This window comes from Acanthochromis polyacanthus, chromosome 7, assembly GCF_021347895.1.
Source record: "Acanthochromis polyacanthus isolate Apoly-LR-REF ecotype Palm Island chromosome 7, KAUST_Apoly_ChrSc, whole genome shotgun sequence".
NCBI classification, from domain to species: Eukaryota; Metazoa; Chordata; class Actinopteri; family Pomacentridae; genus Acanthochromis; species Acanthochromis polyacanthus.
Genome location: NC_067119.1, coordinates 24610124 through 24631774, shown reverse-complemented (window position 1 = coordinate 24631774; position 21651 = coordinate 24610124). Strand labels below are relative to the sequence as shown.

The 21651-nt window shown below is 40.9% G+C and overlaps 1 protein-coding gene across 1 annotated transcript in view; it reads left to right on the top strand.

The window, feature by feature from the left end:
• Positions 1-21651, top strand: part of LOC110955749 (GDNF family receptor alpha-2-like) — a 48797-nt gene that overhangs the window by 7289 nt on the left and 19857 nt on the right. Inside the window, exons 4-5 of the mRNA XM_022200864.2 lie at positions 4933-5019; positions 17524-17902. Coding sequence (XP_022056556.1) covers positions 4933-5019; positions 17524-17902 — 466 coding nt within the window. The remainder of the gene's footprint in view (positions 1-4932; positions 5020-17523; positions 17903-21651) is intronic.

Here is a 21651-nt window from a genome sequence, read left to right as displayed (position 1 = left end):
CAAAGTTGGAATCGAAGAACTTTTGTGAGGACCTTTCAGAACGGTTTAATTAGCTGAGCTAACTTCCAGCGCAGAGAGAGAAAGGAGAGCTCCATCAGTGCTCCACACCAGTTTGTTCCAGCTTCTTCATTGTGGAGGAGCCTGTGTCTTCACAAGAAAGGACTAGAACGCCATGCAGTTTTGTGAAATGATTTATTTTCTCCATTTTTATGAATGTCAGCGTTGCAAAGGTCATCTGCTGAATGTGTCGCTGCATCATTCTAATACCACAAGTATGCCCATAATGTTGGTAGAAGTTACATGAAACCGGACAGTGTGAGAATGCTGTGCACATCGTGACAGACACAGACGAGGGGAGAGGAGTAATGGAGAGAGCGAGAGGGAAGACAGGAGGCAAGGACAGAACGGTAGATAAATGATAGTAGGGAGGGAGAAGAAATTTAAGAGAGAGGCAGAGAAAACCAAAGAGTGAAAGAGTGAGAGGAAGAAAGACAGAGTCATGGGGAGGAACCACGGAGGAGGAGGGGAGGTGGCCAAGGTACACAGTATTCCTGGGTGAAACCATCATTACTATGAGCAATGGTGGCAGTCACCGGCCATTACCTTAGCCATCCACTGTCATAAGCAGAACATTTTTCCAGCCTGCCCCGCATGTCAGGGGATAGGGAGAGCAGGCTCCTGCATGCTGAGTATGTCCGCTCTGCTCTCTCCCCCTCTGCGCTGGAGACCAAACGGACTCTCTAGGTGGCTACTTCATCATCAGAGGAAGGAACCTATCGATAGCTTCTAGATGAGATCAATAAAGGCTTTCAGAACTTTCCCCTCCCTCTCTTGTCCTTTTCATCCCTCCTTCTCCCCTTTCATCTTTCATCCCAAAATGTGAAAAGGATCTGTGAAATATGATGACAAAACAGGTGGTGTTTGTCCTCGTAAATCTGTCTAATGATTTTCTATGCTGTAAGGTGAAATGCCTGAGATGACTCCCATTCACTGTGAGGCTGGTATGGAGTGTGACAGTGCGGCTCAGATGAGGGCCCAGTAGTGGGGTTTAGATTAGCCTTTTATAGCAGAGTGAGTTCTCAGGCTCTCGATCAGAGGCCAGAGTGAGTGACGGGCCATTCTGCTCACTGAATACTGTCGAGATGTGGGCATTAAGACTCACTCCTGGCAGAAAGATGCACAGCGATGCTGAATGAATGTGCATCATAGAAGTCAACCACTGGGGTCGGTGAGCTCTTTCTCTTGCTGCCTGTCACTCTCTTTAACTCTCTGCTTCGTGAAATAGCTGCTTAGATTTCATTCTGACTTCCATATGGAGAAATTCAAAGCATAAAGAGGAGTCCAACACATTTTTTACAGCCGTCCCTTAGTTACGAGTTTATCTATATGGCCTCAACAATCATGTTTGCAGTAAATATTTAAGCGGCTTCTTATTGACTGTTAAAGCTGTTGGAAGCATCCAAAAATTGAGGGATTTTCTTTTCACTTGTGTTGCATCCAAACTGAGCAGAGAGAAAGAATGAGCAATCCGTGTTCTTACCTATCACTCTTCGGCATTTGGCACCTGACACCCAGTACAGAACTGATTTAGGTAAGTGAGTATGTGAAGTTTCATATTAATATTACATCCACATAGCCAAAGGGAAGGCTGAAAAATTTCAGCACTCATTTTCTCAGCTGTGTTTGCCCACCGACGCCACGCTGGATTGGAATTGTGACTTGAAATATTATTCTGAGCTAATCCAATATTCTATTTGTATGCTTTGAAATTGAGTTTAAAATGTCAATATCACTTCAAAAGCTGAGCCGTTAACTGAATTTATGCCTCAACTTGTGTTCTGTTAAAGCCCAATTTGAGAGAGCTGCATTTGTGGTATCACGTAGCTTTATCTTTCTCGTTGTTGAAATAAGCACATAATGGGAGGAAGTTGAGAGGAAAGATTAACGCATTTTATCCTAATGTAATAAAAATGTGAATTCCCATATTCCAGCATTTCCTCTGATACAGTTCTATAAGGCAAGTGTTCTTTAAGGCATGATTTAAAGCAGATTGACCTGGCGAGCTTCAACTCCACTGACAGCTCATTTGTAAACTTTGGGAGACTAAACAGCAAAGCCTCGATCACCTTTTGCCACCAGCCGAGTTTTGTGCAACAGCCAGCAGGGCTTTGTAAAAGACCCCCAGCTGTGCTCCAGGCTGCTTGGGCTGAGCTAAGCTTTCTTGGTAATTAATGTAAGAACAGAAGCAATTGTGTTGTATATTGCTGTTATATGAATCAGACATAATATATAGCAGGAGTGTGTGGATGTTTTTCTGCATTGCCCGCAGCAAAAATAGGCAACAAGATAAGATAAATATTAAACTGGAGGACAGTCAGTATAAGGCACCTTTAAAGACACTGGGTGAATGACAATTATTAAAATTGACTTTGCTTCTAGCTATAAACTGTTTGCCAAGAATGTCACTGAAAAATCTATAGGACAGTTTCCATCACCCCAGGAGTTTAACTTCATTGATAATGCATATGAAAAGGATGAGTGATGGTGCCTAACAGCTTCATAAAACCCCTTATGGCAAAGGAGCAAACTGTGAATCCAGTTAAGAGCAGTATTCTTCTCATGCTATAACCAGGGAAAGACCTGACTGTCTGTCTGAGCTGTGCCGGTCATGCTCCATACTGTCAGAGCAAATGAAGTCAAACGGAGGCTTAATTACAGCGATAAGTTGTTGCCCTGCGGCTAAAAACATCTTATCACTAAACAGCTGGGAAGAGTTTTCTATTACTTGATGAATGCATAATTGGGTCCAGGGTGACTGTCAAAGAGTAGTTTTTTCTTTCAAAAAGTACAACAAGGCCTCCTGCTGTGGGTCTTTTTTTCACGTCCTCGGGGCGTGTGTGATTTGCAATTTGATGATTCAGCACTGCTTGTAACATCCATGTAAATAAGCTTTTAAAATTCATTAACTACAGCTACTGTTGTGGTTTGATATTATTGTTTTATAAGATCACCATGGTACACGGCAGCACAGCTCTTCTTATGAAATTTAATGTCAATTAACATTGTTCGATTCCCATCTGATTGTGCAGCGAAGCTTCCCAGCGCTGTAAGACGCTGCCTGAACAAAATGGTAAGCAACCTTATAACAAGGTGTTTAGCTTTTGGCCAAAGAAAGGGCATCCTTTATTCCACGATGCTCTGTGGAGTACAAACTGTTCTCGGTGCACTGGATGAAGTACAAATTTTTCCACTTATTTGGAACACGCAACAGAGGTGGGTGCTGCTGAAAAAGACGCGCGAGAACAGTTAAGGTGGGTATTTGCCGTGTAAGTGGTAGTCTTGAGTTCTTAAAAAGCTTCAGAGCGTTATAGTTTATGAAGTGTAATTAGACATAATGACAGATCTCGAGTCCTGGAGCCTCTCAAGTCCCTTTCTCTTGATAGAAATGTAAAGATCAGCATGAACACAGATGAGTGGAATGCACACGCAGCTTGAGATAAAAACATGAATCGAAAGGACAAAAGACACCTATATACTGTATATACATAAACTTGGATGATTTAGGTCATTTGGTCTCTAAACAATCATTCTGCTTCTCTCTGTGTTGTTCCTTTCTCTCTCTGTGATTTCGACTGTCTTTGTATATCTTTTCTGTTCTCTCCTTTGCGTCCCTCCCCATGGCTCCTTTTTCTCTCCCTCAAACCAACAACTTTGAACTGAGCCATATGTCAATAGCTATATGTACTCAGAAAATGGCCAACTGAGCTGCTCCATTTTGTTATGATTGTCAGTATTGATGAGAAGGGATGATGTTGAAGTGCACATAAAGCAGTGTCACTGAAACTATACACAAGTCTTAGGTTGGTTTTCTTTACTCTGTGGCTTGTTTTGTGTTCTTTTGAATAACTTTGATGAATAAATTCGACTTGAACGTGAAGTTTTTTTTCCACTGAGTATCGTTACATAGCTGATAATATTTTGCCTTTTTATTTCTAATTTCTGCATCCCTTGTTCACTGCATGTAGATAAGAGACGCAGATACTACTACACACACACATATGCACATATACACCTCCTTCCACAACAGGTTTACCTATTATCGCCACAGTTAGAAGACAACATCTTATCAGCTTGCGTCATCTTTTTCGAAAGCATCCGAGCAGCATGTTGATAAACTAAATGTACTCTATCTATTGATCTCTTGTACTGATTGGTTGTCCTGGAAGCGCAGTCTTGTACCAACAGGTTTCAGATTTTCTCATTTGTAGCAGCGGGCCTCCAAGCTTTCCTCACAACACCCGCACTGTGTTTCTGTTAGGATCAGAATGCAAAGCTATTACACACTGGAGGGTTTGTCTCAATCACACCGAATGGCTATGAATTTTAAATGTGGGATTAGGGCCCACAGAGAAGCAGGCACATGGGAGAGACTCAGTCAGTTGAGTGCTAATTTGATTTTTTAAATTTTTTATTTATTTTTTTTTTTTACTAACAGCTCCAGCAACACATTGTTAGCAGGGAAGATGCATCGCTTGCGATTTAGTCCTTCAGCTACTCCCCCAAATCAACCCACTGCAGGAACAAATACTCTCTCCAAAACGAAATAATTTGATCATGATGAACATACTGTTTTCCATATGAAAAAAAAAACAAAACAAAACAAACCGCTCGTTGGAGGCAGTTGTTGGTCAGCCAATACTGAGGAAAGAACTCATTTAAGTAGAATATTACATTTAAATCCAAAACAGGCATTCAGTTGACACATCAAAGGAAAAACTCGAGTCTTTTGAGTCTGTGGGAAATTCAAAGGAATAAACATTTCAATTACCTTTATTATGTATGTGAAGCTATGATGCTTTTCCATGTAATGCATGTTTCCTAATTATTAGATTGGCTTGAGTGATAAGGAATCTTTTTTTCTCACTGTTTCAGGTGGAGACATGGAGGACTCCTCTCCGTATGAACCCGTGGCCCCCAACCGGCACCCTGATGTGTTTCGCTTGGCTTCCATCTCTTCAGGTATCATAATTTTGATCTTAACTGAGAACTAAATCTGAGTAGGAGTATGATGCAAACACCGGTCATCCAGCACTCAACCGTCTTGCCTTTGAATACACTGGGTTCTTATTGTTTCATTTCTCTTGTGACATACAATGCTTGTTGTGAGCTTGTGATGTAAGCCGTACGCTCTCAGTGCACCACCCTACACTTTCCCCTACTATTGATTTTGCTCTCAGTTTGATTTCCTCTTTGGTTTACTAATTAAACAGCCAAGCACCCAGCAGGAGAGCTATAGCCTGATTTTTAATCCATCGGGTACTATCGTCATGGTATCATTAATTGATGTAGCTCTTATTATAAGACACAGCTGCAATAGTTCATGCAATTCAGAGAATCAAGTTGCACAATAGATGCGATTGGACACAGCGATGACGCCTGTCCATTGCCAGAGCTACAGGCTACAGTCACTTGAAAATTCAGTCGCTTTCTTTCATCCAGTTCTGACAGAAATTTCCGGAGGATGTTGCCTTCTATTTTCTTCTCTTTAGCCAAAAGCAATCTACAAATACTGAAGACAGCACATTTTCCCTTTCTCTTGGCTGATGTATCTTGCTTTGTTTTATAACTGGGAGGTACAAGAAAGACATGCTTTTTGCATAATCCCCTTAGCTTGAAATCAGCAATGTGTCACTTGTTTTTGAAAATACACTTGTTTGATATATTGAAAGACGGAGAGACAACAAAAATGAATTTAAAAAAGTACAGGCTCTGATTGGTTTAGAGTTTTTAGAGACGATGGCAAACTGCCTTCCCTGATTGAAGTACATATTCATCTAGAAAACATTCAGAAAGTGCACACTTCTGCCAAGGCTGCCCAATTCTCAAAATTTGTCACTGCAGCCACTATTTATAGTCATATGTGATCCTCATATATAATTAGCTTTATTTGGACTTTGTGCAAAAATGAACATTAAGTGAATACGGCTCATGACAGTATAGTTATGGTCATTTCAGTTTATCATGTCACTGTAGTACCACCCACGTGGTGAAATTTGACCAAATATTGCTTTTGCTCTGTCCAATTATGGAACGTTTTAAACACTCATCCATCCATTTTCTATACACATTTATACTGTGGAGCTAGAGACTGTCCTAGCTGACATGGGACAAGGGGCAGGGCACATCTAGTCCAGTAAAGGGACAACAATGACCATGCTCACATCTACAGCCAATGTAGAATCATCTATTAACCTCTAATGAATGTCTTCAAACATATGGAGAACATGCAAAGGTCTCATATTTTAAACATTTACAAGAAATTACAACAAACAAACAAAAAATTCAGAAATATCAATGAGACCCTTTTTGAAGCCAAAATGATCATATGCTGAATCTTGCAACGACTGAATAGCATTTTTAAACTACAAAATTTTATAGTTTTGGAAAAACCTGTGTATATCAAAATAAGTGTGTCATATATTGATAGAATCCAGTTCACAAGTGATGAGCAAGAAATATCAAATACTTTATAAAAAAGACACTTCAGCGCTACATATTCCAATAACAGTTCTTTTCTGTCACATGGTCGATATTTCCTAAATTTTCCTGACATTTTTGTTGCCTAGTTCTGAGATGCAGAGACATTGTGTCCGTGTAGTTGTTTCAGATTCAGTTCAGAAAGGCAGCTTTTGGTCAATATGCTTTCTCAGTTAAAGCAGTGAAGAAGTAGAATTCAATCTCCACAGACATTAAAGATTCAGGAAGCTTTTTAGTGTTTAAAACCAGCCTCTTGGCTGAAGTCTACAAAGTTGTCACCACCAGTGATTACCGCATATGTATTGTTTTTGCTGATTTTATTTATGATCAAACACTGATGGACTTTGAAGTTTTGTATTGTTTCATGAAGTGTATTTATTCCTCTGTGGTTGTTCTCTTTTTCTGTACCTGCTAGCTAACTCTGGTGCAGTCACTTTTAATTATGCACTGTCCCTGCAACAATAACTGACTCGTAAATAAATAAATTCAGCGGCTATAGAATAGTATAATTCCTTCTTTACAGTAAATGTTCTAATTGGCTTTAAGTGAGGTGTTTATATTATATCCAAGTCTGACTTTGTGATAACAGTGTACTGCTGCTTGACAACGTGGCTTTAGAAGTCATGTACAATTGTTCCTAACTGTTGTGGAAACCTCAGTGTGAGCTATGGAAAAGCCTTTTCAGCTCATACCATGAAAACAGCATGTGTGGAGTAAATTAGTGTATCACCAAGAGCTTCAGAATTTCTGTGTTTAAAGAACTGACAAATAAGTGGTTAACCCATGCTCAGTTAGTATCTGTGTCAGTTCTTTGTCCTTTGATATGATCTGCTTTTGTCAAAAACTGCAGCAGTCCTGAAATAAATACTTCAAAACAAGAAATGGACAAACATGAACAAAGAGTCAGAGGTGAAATGAATAACATGAACAGCAGTAGCTACATGCTGAGAGTATGAATTTTCCTAAACTGCCTAAATAATCATTACTCCGGTGAAGCAAGCCTATTCATGAACATTTTGCTGTTTATTGTCACTATTAAATACAGGCCTTGCGTCTCTCACCCAAGTTAGTAGTAGATTTTTTTTTATATAACTGAGCAAACAGAGCAAATAAATGGACTTCTCCTTATGTCTAAACTGAGTTTACAGTAAGCTGGAACGATGAATTAAAATTTTCATGGAATGCAATGGGGTTGTGAAACTATGCCCTTTTTTAAAAAAAAAACTGAATGCATGGCATCCCTTTTGAGATCTCCTGCTAACTAACAATCAAACAAAACAAGAATGAAAAAGCACAGCTCGTTATATTTGGACTACTGGTGCAGAAGTGCAAGTAAACGTGCCCTGTTGGAAAAAAAAATGAGTGCAATACAGTGTACCAAGATGTATTAAGATACAACGGGGGACTCATTACTGTATCCATTTTGCTTCAGCTGTTTCCTCCATTCTCTCCAAGGTGAAATATTGGATTTGCTCTCCAAAATCTGTTTAGCCGCAAGCTTTCCTCATTATTTATCATTTCTGAGGACAGAGTAATTGATTGTGGCACTGAGAGAAAACCACAGGCAAACAGATAAGTAATTACACACTTGTTTTATGGAAATACTTCTCACTTCGATTACTCAAGCCGACAAAAGTATTCATAATCATGTATATAAATGTTAAACTGCACAGAGACTTGGGGAATATATGATATCTGGCTAGTTGATGAGGACAGGGGAATGTATACACTCCACGAGGAAAGGTAGAAAATTGAAAAATAATCTCTGCTATTTTAAAAGTTTTTGTCTAGGAGGAAGATAAGGGGCAGAAGTTGTGAGAGAAACGGAAAGAATTCTATACTGCTATATACACTCACAGTGTGGTTAAAATGAAATTGCCCCAAGGGATACCTGAAAAACCATTTTGCACACTCTTCTCCTTTTAATGGGACTGTGTAGTCTTAGCTACTCATTTTTGCATATCTTTGAATGCACTTGCAATTTGCTTGTGCCATACACACACAAAACACAAAAAGACAAGGAGCACTTTTAACCCAGTGGGATGTGTCCCCTGAAATGAGGGCACTGGCTCTACCTCTCTCCATCCATATTTCTTCAGCAGCAGTGATGACAGCACAGCCAAGGATGGCTTCGTCAGAAACGCAGAGATGAATTGTGCTCTTCTGGCCCTGGCTTGGTTGGCACAGTGCACCTGCATCAGCGGTGTTTCATCACCTCAGCACAGTTGCATCCTGGGTTGACTAGTGTCCCCGTTGACTGCAGTGGGCCTTTTTCCAGCGATCTCTTTGCTGTGATGACAGCTTGGTGGCACTCTCTCGAGCTCTGTTCCTCCACTGCTGAACACCTCTAACCTCTACAGAGTGATTGTAATGGTACTAAGTGTATTAGCAACATGACAGGCTGCTAACTACCTCGAAAGTCACAAAAACATACTCGCCTGTGCTAAACAAATGTTCGCAAAATCTGTTTGGTGTTTATTGTCTCCTTGGACCTTGTTATTCTTTCAAATGGACAAGTCCAGTGGACACAGCACCAGAAACTTGGCACAATGTGGCGTTGCTTTCAGCTGGAACAAAACTTCCTCCCAATCCCATCAAACAAGTTCAGTGTCAGATGAATTCTGCCACATTTTGGCCCAGAGACGATCTGGACAGTCTAATATCTTTCTCAAGGTGTGTTGCTACACACCTGCACACTTTTTTCTGCTTAAGCATTCAGGCAGGTGTTATTCACTCCGCAGACTTATGTCATACTGTCAGAGTCAGGACAGAGGTGATGCTTATGTGACGCTGAAGATAATTGAGGTGATCGATCTTAGAGAGCAGAGTTTAAAGGACAGTAAATGTGTGATTAGGACAGTGCTGACAGCTAAGTGGAAGTGGCTCCTGGTTACCATTAAGTCAGAATGATTTGGAAAATGCTACTGATTCTCCTTTGGAAGTCGTTGCGACCTCTGAGGTGAATGCAGTCTGTTTACATCTATGGCTGTTGACACTAAACTTGTGTTTGAAAAAGGAAGTGCAGTTTTGTTCATACGGGTGTCAAGTTTTTCATTTGAAGTGGCTCCCCCTTGTTAAAGCAATATCTTGTAAACACTATGTGCTGAAGATTTATTGTTAATACAAACACACCATTTGTGCGTGAGACATGAAGAAACACACAGAAATAAAAATAAAAACAAAATGTCTTCACAACATTTTAGTGGGAATTGTGTTACTATGGATACGAGAACAACCAATAGATGACAGCTTTTCCCCCACATATCCATAGAAAGCACAAAAAAAATGCAAAAGAAATTTAAAGAGCTGATACTACTAAAAATATGCCATCCAGCCAACAAAGAGAGTGATTGAGCAAGCAATTGATCACAAGGGAAAGGGTTTAGACACCTTTACCTCACAGAATCATGTACATTTTGAAAGAAATGTGATTTTTCTCCCAACAAGATGAAACAAATCAGCAACAAGATTTTTAGTGAAAGCACTGTGGTTCGTATCTCATGCAGGGTCATCATTTGTTGTGTTTTCTTCTATTTTCTGCGTTACCAGAGTGATGACTCTTGCTCAATTTGATATATGATCCACTGGTTGAAAAGGAGAAACATTAAAGCAGTCAAATGAATGGCAGAGATATGCTGAATAGAAACATCTTTGTGTAACAATCACAAACTTAATCTGAGAGAAAATACATCGGTATTAAAGTATAATTGAGAATACAGTTTAGTTGTATAAGAATGTAATCTTTTAGAGACAAGGTTCAATTTTTTAAATCAGCATCTGAGCCGCTGGAACAAAAATAAAACCACTTTAATGACAGAAGCAAAGAATACTGCTGCAAATTAAAGGACACATGCAAAGTGCACTTCACGATGCACTTCACAGGTTCTCTCTGTTCAACAACACAAAACAACAATGTCAAGACCCATGGTGTGTAGCACCAGAAGGATTTTAACAATATCAACACAGAACAAAATTATTTTAATCAGCTCACTGCGGCGAGCTATGCTTTACCACTAGTTTTTAAGAATTTATGTAAATTATTAAAAATAGTGTGTGTGGGGTTTTTTTGTATTAAAACTTGCAACAGATCCAGCTGGCCAGTAATATGTTATGTATTGGATTTTTAAGACTATTTTTAAGCTATAATCTTTTCAAAGAAGATACGCAAGATATAGTTTAGCCTCCTTTTACATTTGTAAAAACATACGAAACGTTGCTGCACCAACTTTAAAATCCGAACCGCAAACTCTTTTTGTACCACTAAGACTTCTTTACTTATCACTGTGAGATATGTACAGCACACTAACAGTTTTGCACTGAACCTCGCGCGATGAAAGGCACATCCGATTTTACCCCTGGAAAAATCTCCATCATGAAGTGATACAGGATGCTGAGTGAGTCTCACCCAGAGGCAATTTGTTGATAATCAGTTCTCTACCCATCAGTTCCCTACCCAAGAGTTGAGTGCAGTAAGTAATATTAATGCATATTTCTCCCTGTTATAATCAAATAGGAATGAGCAGCAGTGGGAATCTAACAACTAAAACACAAAGATGAAGCACGGGGTGTTACAGAAGGGCACATTTGTTTTCTTTACACTTCTACACCTGCCTGTGACAGATGTGTCATCGCCCCATTGAATAACCTTTGATGTTAAATGCCTTCCGTCATGCAAACACCTTGGATGTCTCCAACTTAACAGTTACTATGTCAACAAATTTTTAATTTTTTTTTCTGTTAATCTGCATTTTACTTAATGATTAATTAACAAAAGGTATGGTTTATAACGGACAGAAATTTGTGAAAAAATGCTCATCATATTTCCCAAGGTTCAGGCAGGTGTCTTGTTTAGTGTAGCTAACGGTGTAAAGAAAGAAACAAAAACAAACATGACCAGTGTTTTCTCAGCTGAGGCTCAATAGTCCTGTCCTCAGATCAATAAAACATCATGTCTGAAGGATGTGGGAGAAAATCCATCCTCCACAGTAGACCCTTATCAATCCCAGATGTATTCCATATTATATGCTGAATGCAAAGATACAGTATCAGTGGTCATTGACTGTAATTGTTAATATGCTCCAAGCGAAGTGTGTTTTGTTCCTCTTGACCCAATGCTGAGCTAATTAACTTATTAGGAGCAGAGGGCAGCAGAGAGTCTTGGATTCAGAGGTCCCTGCAGGAATTACATTTAGCATCCCTTAGTTAGACCTTGTAACTCTCGGCACTAAGCCTCTCACCTCTCAGCGCAGTGTGCCACCATCCAATTAAATCCAGAAAGCTGTTTTCACAGCTGAGGAAAAAGGAACGATGCAACAGCCCTGCTCAGCATGCAGTTGAAATGTTTGACATTTTTGCCTTGTCCTCATAACAATTACCATTACTTTGGAAAACACTGACATCTTCTGTTGCATGTGTACGGTGCTTTTTTTTTGTTTTGTTTTGTTTTTGTTTATTAGGGATCTGAGCACATCTTTGCACGTGTTTGTTAGCACGATTGGTTTTGTGCACGCATGCAAATGTGCCTGTGTGCACTATATTACTTTAGATGCTTCATTATTCCGTGAGAATTTTCAGTTTCACCCGTAGCCCAGCCTCAGCTTGTCTCTCTGCGGGTCAGTAATGAGAGTTGTTCCAAGCTCATTTATCCGATGCCCTTAGTAATAGTCAGCAATTTTTTTTAACAAGTTTAAATTAAACAGTGGTAAACAGAACATGTTTGCTGTTTAAGTTTGCTAGTATGTGTAGTTTTTTAATGCTTGCTTGCTGGTAAATAACAAGGAGGCAGATAATAGAGTCTATATTGGGTAGGCTGACCTGAAATATGCATCTTGTTAGACTATTTCAATACATTCGGCATTATTGCCAGTGATGACTGGAAACAGCTACATTCAGGGGGCCACTGAAGACGCTCCAGCTTTGAATTTCACAAGGAGGAAACTTTGCTCGAAGGCAACTGCTCATAAACAGCTCAAGTATTTAGAAGTGTGTTTGCAGTGATTTAAAATTCCTTGGACAAGCCTTTGCCACCTCCGCGCACACACATTTTATTCTCGCATACAAATATTTAGTCGTCTCTCATCATTTCCATGTCCCTTCACGCTCTCTCTCAGTAGAACATTGTCTCATTTTTCTGCAATAATTCCCGGCTCTGACACAAAATTCAGCTGATCCCCGCGAACGTCTCATGAACTCCACCGCTCCTCCTCTGATGACATCTACACATTTAACTTGCACAGTAAGGCTTAGGAAGATGATGCCGTAGATTTCGGAGCACCTTCTTCCTTCCCCTGTGGAAACCCCACTGCGACATGGAGTACAGAGCTAATGACTGATGAGCCCTTTGACACGGAAATGCTTGACATGCTCCTCGGGGTCCAGACTAAAGACTTCCCTAACAAGCTCTCACACACTCGCCCAGGGCCGTATTAAATCCAAACTTTGGCACCTTTCCTAATTACTGAGAACATACCCAAAGCCAGGAGCCTCTTCCTAACCTGGGCTGAACTCCCCTCTGCAGCGCAGCGTCCCCTGAGTATGGGATGATATATGAAATGCAGAATTCAAATTAGGCTGACAGAGAGCAATTACCAGAGAAAGAAGATCCCTTACTCTTTGGGAAAAAGCGTATCAAAATCCTGATACAGAATACGTGAACGTTTTATCCACTTCCTCAAATTCTCATGTCCACCTCTGGTTCTTTCTCTCTCTCTCTTCATTATCCTCCTTCCCCTTTTTTCCCCCACTGAAACGCAGGTCTTTGGTAATTCTGTTTCTCTTCTGTTGTCTCCCATCTCACATTTTACCTCTCTGCTTCTTTCTCCTTATCCCTGTCTCCCTCTCTCTCTTTGTTCCCCTCCAAGTGTGTGCTATATGTGCAGAGGGAAGAGATGGTTATTTCCACTACACTGCCATCAGTGGGGCCTAATTTATGATGCCCATAGAGTAGAGAGCCCTATTAAAAGCCTATTTACAGTCAAACAGCAAGACCACCAAAAGCATTGAGAGTGCTTTAACTGTTGTTGACATCGACTAAACATCATGAGACCACAATTTCCAAGGCATACCAAGCATTTGTTACTAAACAACACAAAACAATCTTTTTGTGACTTCAGCTTTTGCATCCCCCCCCTCAGATTAAATTAATATGTCACTTTGTGTGTTTATGTGAAAGCGCACATAAAGCATCACTGCACACAATTATATATTAGTCTATTTTGCAACCAACAGGTACCACAACATAATAGGGGGAAAAAAAACCCCCACAGTATTTATGGTTTGTCCTCCACTTAATGACACTGATGGTGTTTATAGTTTCTAATAGTCAATCAGTGCACCCACCCGCTTCCCTTACTGCTCATTCAGTCCGTGTGCCGCTCATTAATGTATAGTACAACAGCAAGCTAGGTAAGTTAATAGATATGTGGAGACTGTTGTGATGCTGAGAGCTGTTGATTGCATCGCTGACGAGCTGGGTTAATTATTCCGAGCAAGAGTCGCACATCTTTCCTGAATTAGGCTGGATTAATTGAAAGCTCTCCAGCATGTCTCTGTGAGTGGCTGTCCAATCTGTTAGTCTGTGTCCGCTCATTTCATCGCTCTATCTGTCATGATCAGCCGCTGTAATCAACTGCTCAAGTCTTCTCTCCCCTCTTAAAGCTTTTTCCATTTTTGTACGTCCCGTATCATTAGCTTATCAACCTCTTTCTCCTCACATTATGGCAGAATATGTTTGCTGAAAACCTTTATTGTAATGCACTTGGAAAATCAATTATAACTCTGTAACACAATACTGAACATTTCCCCTCCCCATCTCCAACCTCTTTGCTTCCTTCCTTCTCTGCTCTTGCTCTTACCGTCGTCTTGTTTGTGTGTAAGCACGTCAGAGCCATCAAGAGGGCTTTGTGTCTTATGTTCGCCCCAGGACATCTTTTTGGGTTGAGCACCAAATTCAATCTCAGCTCCCCAATCAAAGGTAGTAAAAACCCGTCTATCGCTGCAGCCTCAAAAGCAGCTTCAGCCCCTGCTTGGTCAGATAAATCTTAGTAGCTCATCCTTCTCCTATTTTCTTTTCATCCTGGACCCCCCCTGTGGCCCACATTAGAGCCTGCAGATGGCCAGGGGAGATTTAGGAGCTGCAATCCATCAATGTAATGTAGCCAGAACTACTGGACAGCCGCCCCGCTAACCTCTCCTCCAGCTGGACCATCCCAGCCCCCTCTTCAGGCCCGATTCAGCCAAACTTGGCCCACTTTACTCAAACTTTGGCCTCCTCGTGATTGGTGCTAAAGCCAGCCCTCATTTCAGTTATTGTTAATCACAGATCAACCAAGTTTCTCCGACTTGACGGGGTCGGCCGCTTCTCTCACGTTCTGCCTACGAGGATTTGGTGGCTGCTTCTGTTGAATAAATGATACCAGCACAATTCTGCCCGCCTTGCCTGTCATTTACACTAACAAGACTGAGAATACTCTGCTGCCAGACATCTGTTGTTTTGAGTGTTTATCCTCTCCCCTCAGAGAGCGCGAGGATAAACAAGTTTCTTTTGATGATTCAATGATGTCTTATTTTAATAAGAGTGGAGTTAATGCTTGTATTGTTTGAATAAAGAAGGAAAATTTCTCTCTGATGGCATGTGACAAGCGCTGAGAAAGACAGCAGTAATTCTGAACACCTCCATCTGTTGAACCTGGGACATTTCTCTTCACACCCTGTCCATTTATCAGAGCGCCTGCTGCATTAACCTTGATGCATCTAAATGAAAGCCCTGGTTAACGGAGAGCTAGATGAAGCGAGTGTTCGTCTTTCTGTGATGAACACCTATTATATATTCTACTTCTCCTATTCTTCACCGGCTGGTTTTATCTTATGGGATCTGAAATCGTTAATTTTATGGGGTCTGCTTATTTTTTTCGCCCCCTCCCTCTGTTGTTGATGTTCTATGCATACCCGGTTCTAGGATTGATAACTTGCAATGTCCCACTTGGAAACAATACAGTGTCTCGAGCGCACCCCTCCAAAACAAATGTTCTTCTTCCTGCTCGAGGCTGTCTGATCGACACAGAGCGAGATTGGTTCTGTTGAATAAGAGATGAATCTCTCCGAGTGTCACCATGCTGCCACGACCTCTGAAATATCATTATCTACAGGGGAGGGAGGTTAACCTCTCTAATATAGCCTGAATATAAGAGAGAGGTGCCACAAGTGAACATGAGCCTTCTTTATTACTGATATATCTCAGGAAAAGGTGTGTGTGAGTTTTATTTTCTTTCCTTTTACTGCAACTGCGGTATCTCAGAACACCCAAACATATCTAATAACAAAATCTGTTTCTCACAACTGTGATGTGCAGCCTGAGGGGTAATTGCAGTGTTTCAGTTTGAGATAGGAAAAAATAAAGGGATTTTATCTTGTAGTTGAACCACCTAATAAGTGAAACATACAGCATAAAGTGTATCGCAACACTGAGTCTTTGGCGAGTCCTTGAGCTCGCTATGTTTTGGTCAGATGTTAGAGTATTTAGTGCTGTTTCCCACTGACTGGTATTTGCGTCAATATGCTTTCTCGTCAATATTTTCCCAAGGACTGTTTGCTTTACATTACCTCAATTCAACTAATGAGAAATGCATTGTTTACTACAGTAGAAGTCACATAATAAAAATGATCAGAATGAATATTGTTTCTATTAAATTGATGCAGCTTGATTATTTACTAATATAATGGTAATCATATTATACTAATACCTGAAAATGAATAATTTATTGACATCCAATTTGGAATCATAGCTTAATTCATTCATATTTCACTCAAGGTCTGAAACGGACTGAATCAATAATTCAGTTAGAGTGGATGGGGCTGGCTGCAGGCATCCCTCTGGTGGCTCACTGTTGGTGTGAGAAACAGAGAAGCACAGACGATCATGAAGAGCCTCCCTCAGTGTTCAAGTCGGAGATTCAAGGATTATTGTTTTATTTGTTCATAGTACTTTGCAGCCAAACCCACTCTAAACCGTATCAGATTAATGATGTTGAGTCAGAGGCTCACCGGAGAGATTTTGTATCCTTCTGCTGTGATTGTGTTTGATCCAGGTTATGTTTGCTTAAATATTACAACCCCCTCTACCAGAAATTCTGTTTATATGCAGGAAACTTGGAATACATTTCTGCAGTGATGCTTTCTGCTAATGTGATGTGGAAATGCTGCTGATTAATGTGACTGACAAGTTGCTAATATGGTTATGATGAATAAATTTGTAACATTGTCACAGACAAGTAAATATCTTCCAGTGCGATATCAGCTTGTAGTGACAACAGAATTGCGATATTAAACTTCTTGTGGTTCTGTTCAGGCAGCAGGCATTGTTGAGAGCATAAAAAGATGGTGGTCTGATTGAACAGTGAAATTATAGTTTGCAGTAGCATGAGAGACAGCATGTTTATTGTCGTTTAATCAAATCCACAATCATTTAAAAACTCAGACCAAAGTGCTTTTATTTTGTAACCCTAACCACACGCAGGAGTTGGGAGACAGAAAATGTTGTAAACTTGCACTGTAAAAAACACCCGGTTTTTAGCTGAACTCTTTAAGCAATTTACTATAATTTTCCAGAGTTTCTCTGTTTTGTTAAATTACTGATAACTCATAAAACATTTTTTTTGTCATTTACATGAAAAAACAGGCCCAAACTATCCACATCACACCCACATAGCAAATATGTATTTTTGCAAAAAGTAATTTGTCCTTTTACAATGTGTGTACATAGTTTATTATTGTACTTAAGCCATCTAACAACTAGTTCCAATAATTTTCACCTTTTTTCCTTTTTTTTTTTTTTGAGCATTACAGTATTCAGCGGTGTTTTTGCATAGTTTTCTGGCATCCTTGCTGCCAGATTTTTGCTTTTTACAGTAAATTGCTATGAACTTCTTCTTCATTTAACTAAACTCACTGAATTCTTTCCCTTTCTCCGTTTTGTGTATTTTCTGTCAGGAATGCTCACAGTGGCACCGAAAGGTTTCCACTGTCCCGACGCCGAGAGAAACTGCAACCCCTGTCTTGATGCAGCCAAAGCCTGCAACCTCAACAACAGCTGCAAGAGGCAGCGCTCCACCTACATCGCTACCTGCAGCAAGGAGGACCCCAACAAGGGAGAGACCTGCAGTAAGAAGCGCTGCCACAAGGCTCTGAGGTTGTTCCTGGACCGTGTGCCCGCTGAGTTCAGCCACCGGCTCCTCTTCTGCCCCTGCCAGACTGAGGGCTGCGCAGAGCGACGCAGGCAAACAATTGTGCCTGATTGCTCCTACAGAGATAAGGAGAAACCCAACTGTCTGGAGCTACGTAGGATCTGTCGCCAGGATCCTCTCTGCAGGTGAAGGAAAGAGAATGAACGTGGAGTGAAAGGCTTTGGGATGTAAATTGCAGAAGGAGAATGTCTAGTACTGTGTGTGTTGAGTGTGAGTAGCATTTAATGTATGTCCATGCATGCCTGAGTGTGTTTGTGCTTGTCAGTGTGTGTACTTGTGTGTGTGTGTGTGTGTGTGTGTGTGTGTGTGTGTGTGTGTGTGTGTGTGTGTGTGTGTGTGTGTGTGTGTGTGTGTGTGTGTGTGTGTGTGTGTGTGTGTGTGTGTGCTGGTGATTTTTTGTTTTGTTGGTTTAATCGATAGATTTTAGTCCTGTAAGACAAGTTACCACTGAACGCAGCTGACTCAATTTCATCTCGTATTCATGGAAAATGGAAACAAAAGAAAATTGGATTTGTGTGTTTTAGAGTGTTTCTGTTTGATGGTAATTTCCTCCCTCCCATGTCATCCTAAAGTTTTATATTTCTCTGTTGTAACTTTGCCAGTGAAGTAATTAGACTTTCGAAGAAGCTGTGGCTATTAGATGCAGGATGAAGATGTGAGGCTAAGTTGAAGGGACAATGCTCAATTAAGCTGAACAAAACATTAGTGCATCACTTTGGCTCCATGGGGCCTCTATTGGATTCAAGCGGCCAGATTCAATTCACACCCACCCAGCCGTGACATGTTTCCTTGTGTTAGTGCTGCTGAGAGCAGGTGAAACACAGCGGTTGTAGCCAAATCAGCTGTCAAGATCTTTTTACCTCCAGAAACCTGTGCTATGTCTGGCCATCAAGCGGCTGAACATCCAGCCGGTTGTAGCAGATATGCTCTGCATTAATTAGTCTAATAGCATAAAAAATATGGGACGTCTGAATAATTCTAAGCATTTAAAAGCTCGTTTATTAGCCTAATGGAGTTCAACCAAGTGTTAGACCCAGCTAAAAATAATACTCATGAAGTGAGAATTAACAGAAGGGAAACTTTCAGCTACTTTTTCATTTCCCAGTGTGACAGATGATTAGGCAGCTGATACAATTCAGTGACAATCAGTGACGGGTCTGGACAGTGTTTGTGGGTTTAATACAGCGAGTAACTGTCCAGTCTCAGTAGGCATGGAGGATGATGGCACCTTCCTGGCTCGTTACATGCAGAAACTGCCTCAAAATCAGAGACAGACGTTTCTTCAGTGAAATGCTTTTAACTTTCGGCAACGTTTGTGTATCGGACACAACAATAATTCTCTGCCGCTACATGGCAGAAAATTATTTGAAGCACATTCAAACAAAAAAAAGGATGTGTGGCACAATTTGAATAACAGACATAAAACGACAACAACCCTGTGTGTGAAACCAAAGCACCACTTTGGTGCTATTTTTCTCTCATTTGGAAATCAAGACAGAGCTGCTAGTTTTGTTAAAAATGAGAATAATTTGCTATCACAAAAATTCTAATTAGTCTATCTAATGATGCACAACAATTTTTTTTTTAAACCCAGTATTTCTCTGGAGGTTGACTTACCTCCTGTTTTCTGGTGTGAGCAGCCTTCAGGTCTGAGTGTTAATGGCGAAAATGTAATTCCTTTCCACCAACACTAAATCCAACCACCACACCGCTAAAGCAGTGAAACTCTATCACCTCTCCTCCAATTTATGATTGTCTCGATAATTACCTGCTTGCCTGCATTGTGTAATCTGTTTTCAGGCTGAGTTGCTTTCTTTGACCTTTGGGCCCTCGGGTGTCTGCTGTGCACCTCCTTATTGAGAAAGATGAAATAGAACGTTAAAGCTCATTATCTGTGGCTGCGTAATGCCCCGCTGAGGTCAACAGCTCGATGAGTGTGTACACACTCACGCAGTACGGACACACGTTCGCCTCTGCACCAGCAGACCACCAACCATTAAAGCAGCCACACACACACACCCACGCCTTCTCACACAACCACTCCGAGCTTGAGCGTAATTCTAATAATCCTCTGTTTGTGCATTCTCCTGCGGTGAATAAGTGCTGCCATGCAAGAGAATGTCACTGCGATTCAATTACAGCGAGATTGGTCAGTGGTGGGCTGACACTGTTCTCTGATTTTATCCTGGTTTTATCCTGCCATAAGTTGTCCACGATCGTCACCATCCTGTGAGATATTCTGAACGTGTCCTCTGTCTGTCTTGATGTCAGACACCATCACAGGACTGTTACGTGTCCTTGAAGATCTGCTCAGTTTTATTTGATCTGATAATTCATTGACATAATGCATTAACCAACACACTACGTTCCTAATTTGCTCTGCACTTTCAATATGGTGTACAAGCAGATTGAATTTAGAACGTATTTGCCATGCTAATGAAGACAAAGTCCACAGATTAAGGTTTGTTTGGTGCAACCTTGGTGATAAACACAATTGAACAAACCTTACAAAGAGCCCCCCTTTGGAACTTTTTCAACGCACAAATCACAGCACACTGCAGTACAACACCGGAAGAAACCTTTCCTTTATGCTGTTCTCCTCTCTCATAAGATGTGTTGATAACAGCAGGGAGAAGATCATTCAACAACAGACCCGTTTCCCTCGGGGATCCCTGTCTGACTCCAAACAGGGAAAACACAGCTAGCCCAAACCTATTTCATTTTAACACAGGGGACCGATCTAAAGAAGAGGGGGGAACGGGAAGGGGAAGAGAGGGAAGGGAGAGATAATTAGACAGAGAGGGGAGGAGGAGGAGGAGGAGAGGGAGGGTCGCAGAATCGATCTGGGCCACAAAGCTACTGCAGCAGGTTGGAGGTCAGTGGTTTGGTCACATAGCTATGGATCTCTGCTGCAGACTCTGCAGCCCATCTCAAAGACCAGCTTAGCTCCCCGCAACACACTCCAGTGAAGCACTTATTTAGCGCTGACAAAGTAAAAAAAAAAGGGGGGGGGGGGGCAATTCTTCTGCAACTTGATGGCAACACCTTTGACCAATCGCACTTGAAGCACTTTTTGCACTTACTACAGGTTTTTCCTTATGTCTGAATTCTTGCTTGTGTTGTAGGTCGCTTTGGACAAAAGCGTCTGCTAAATGGAATTGTAGAATTGTTGAAGTAGGGGTCATGGCTCAAAACACACAAAAACACAAGTCAAAGCCTACTTAAAAATCCACCCTCACTTGTGTTGTTGGTCATTTTAAGCTGGTAAAGGCCACCAATTTTCTACAAATGCCTTCAAATACTTTATTTTTGGACTTGTACTGGGAGCACATTGGATGCCAAATTGGCTGTGATTTCACCTTTGGAGACAGTTTGGATTGTTCCAGGTGGAGCCCAGAGCTCAATCAGACAGAAACTAAATATTTGAAAGGGTTTCAAATGTATAATTTTGGCTTGGGCTTTGGTGGCATATTGCACTGGAAGATTTCATTTTCTTTCTGGTCTCTGCAGAAGCAATTGTTGACACTCGGGAGATCTCAGGACTGTAGATGGACAGAGAACAAGCATTAAATGGAGTAGCTCTTATTTCTTACATCTGGGAGTGTTTCTTCTGTAGTTATTACATTATTACGTTCCATAATCCTGTACAGACAAAAACAGACATGCCTTTGTTTGTGAGTGTTCTCTCATTTTCCTCACTTCCTCTCCTCTCTGCTTCTCTACCTTGTTTTGTCACGATCCTTCTAGTGCATCCAACATCTATTCTGTTGGGACTACTGAGTCCATAGAGTGACAATAGGCTATATTTGGATGTGCTGTTTTGGGGTAGTGTAGTGTAGTGTGTGTGTGTGTCCATGTTTGCAAGTAGACAAAA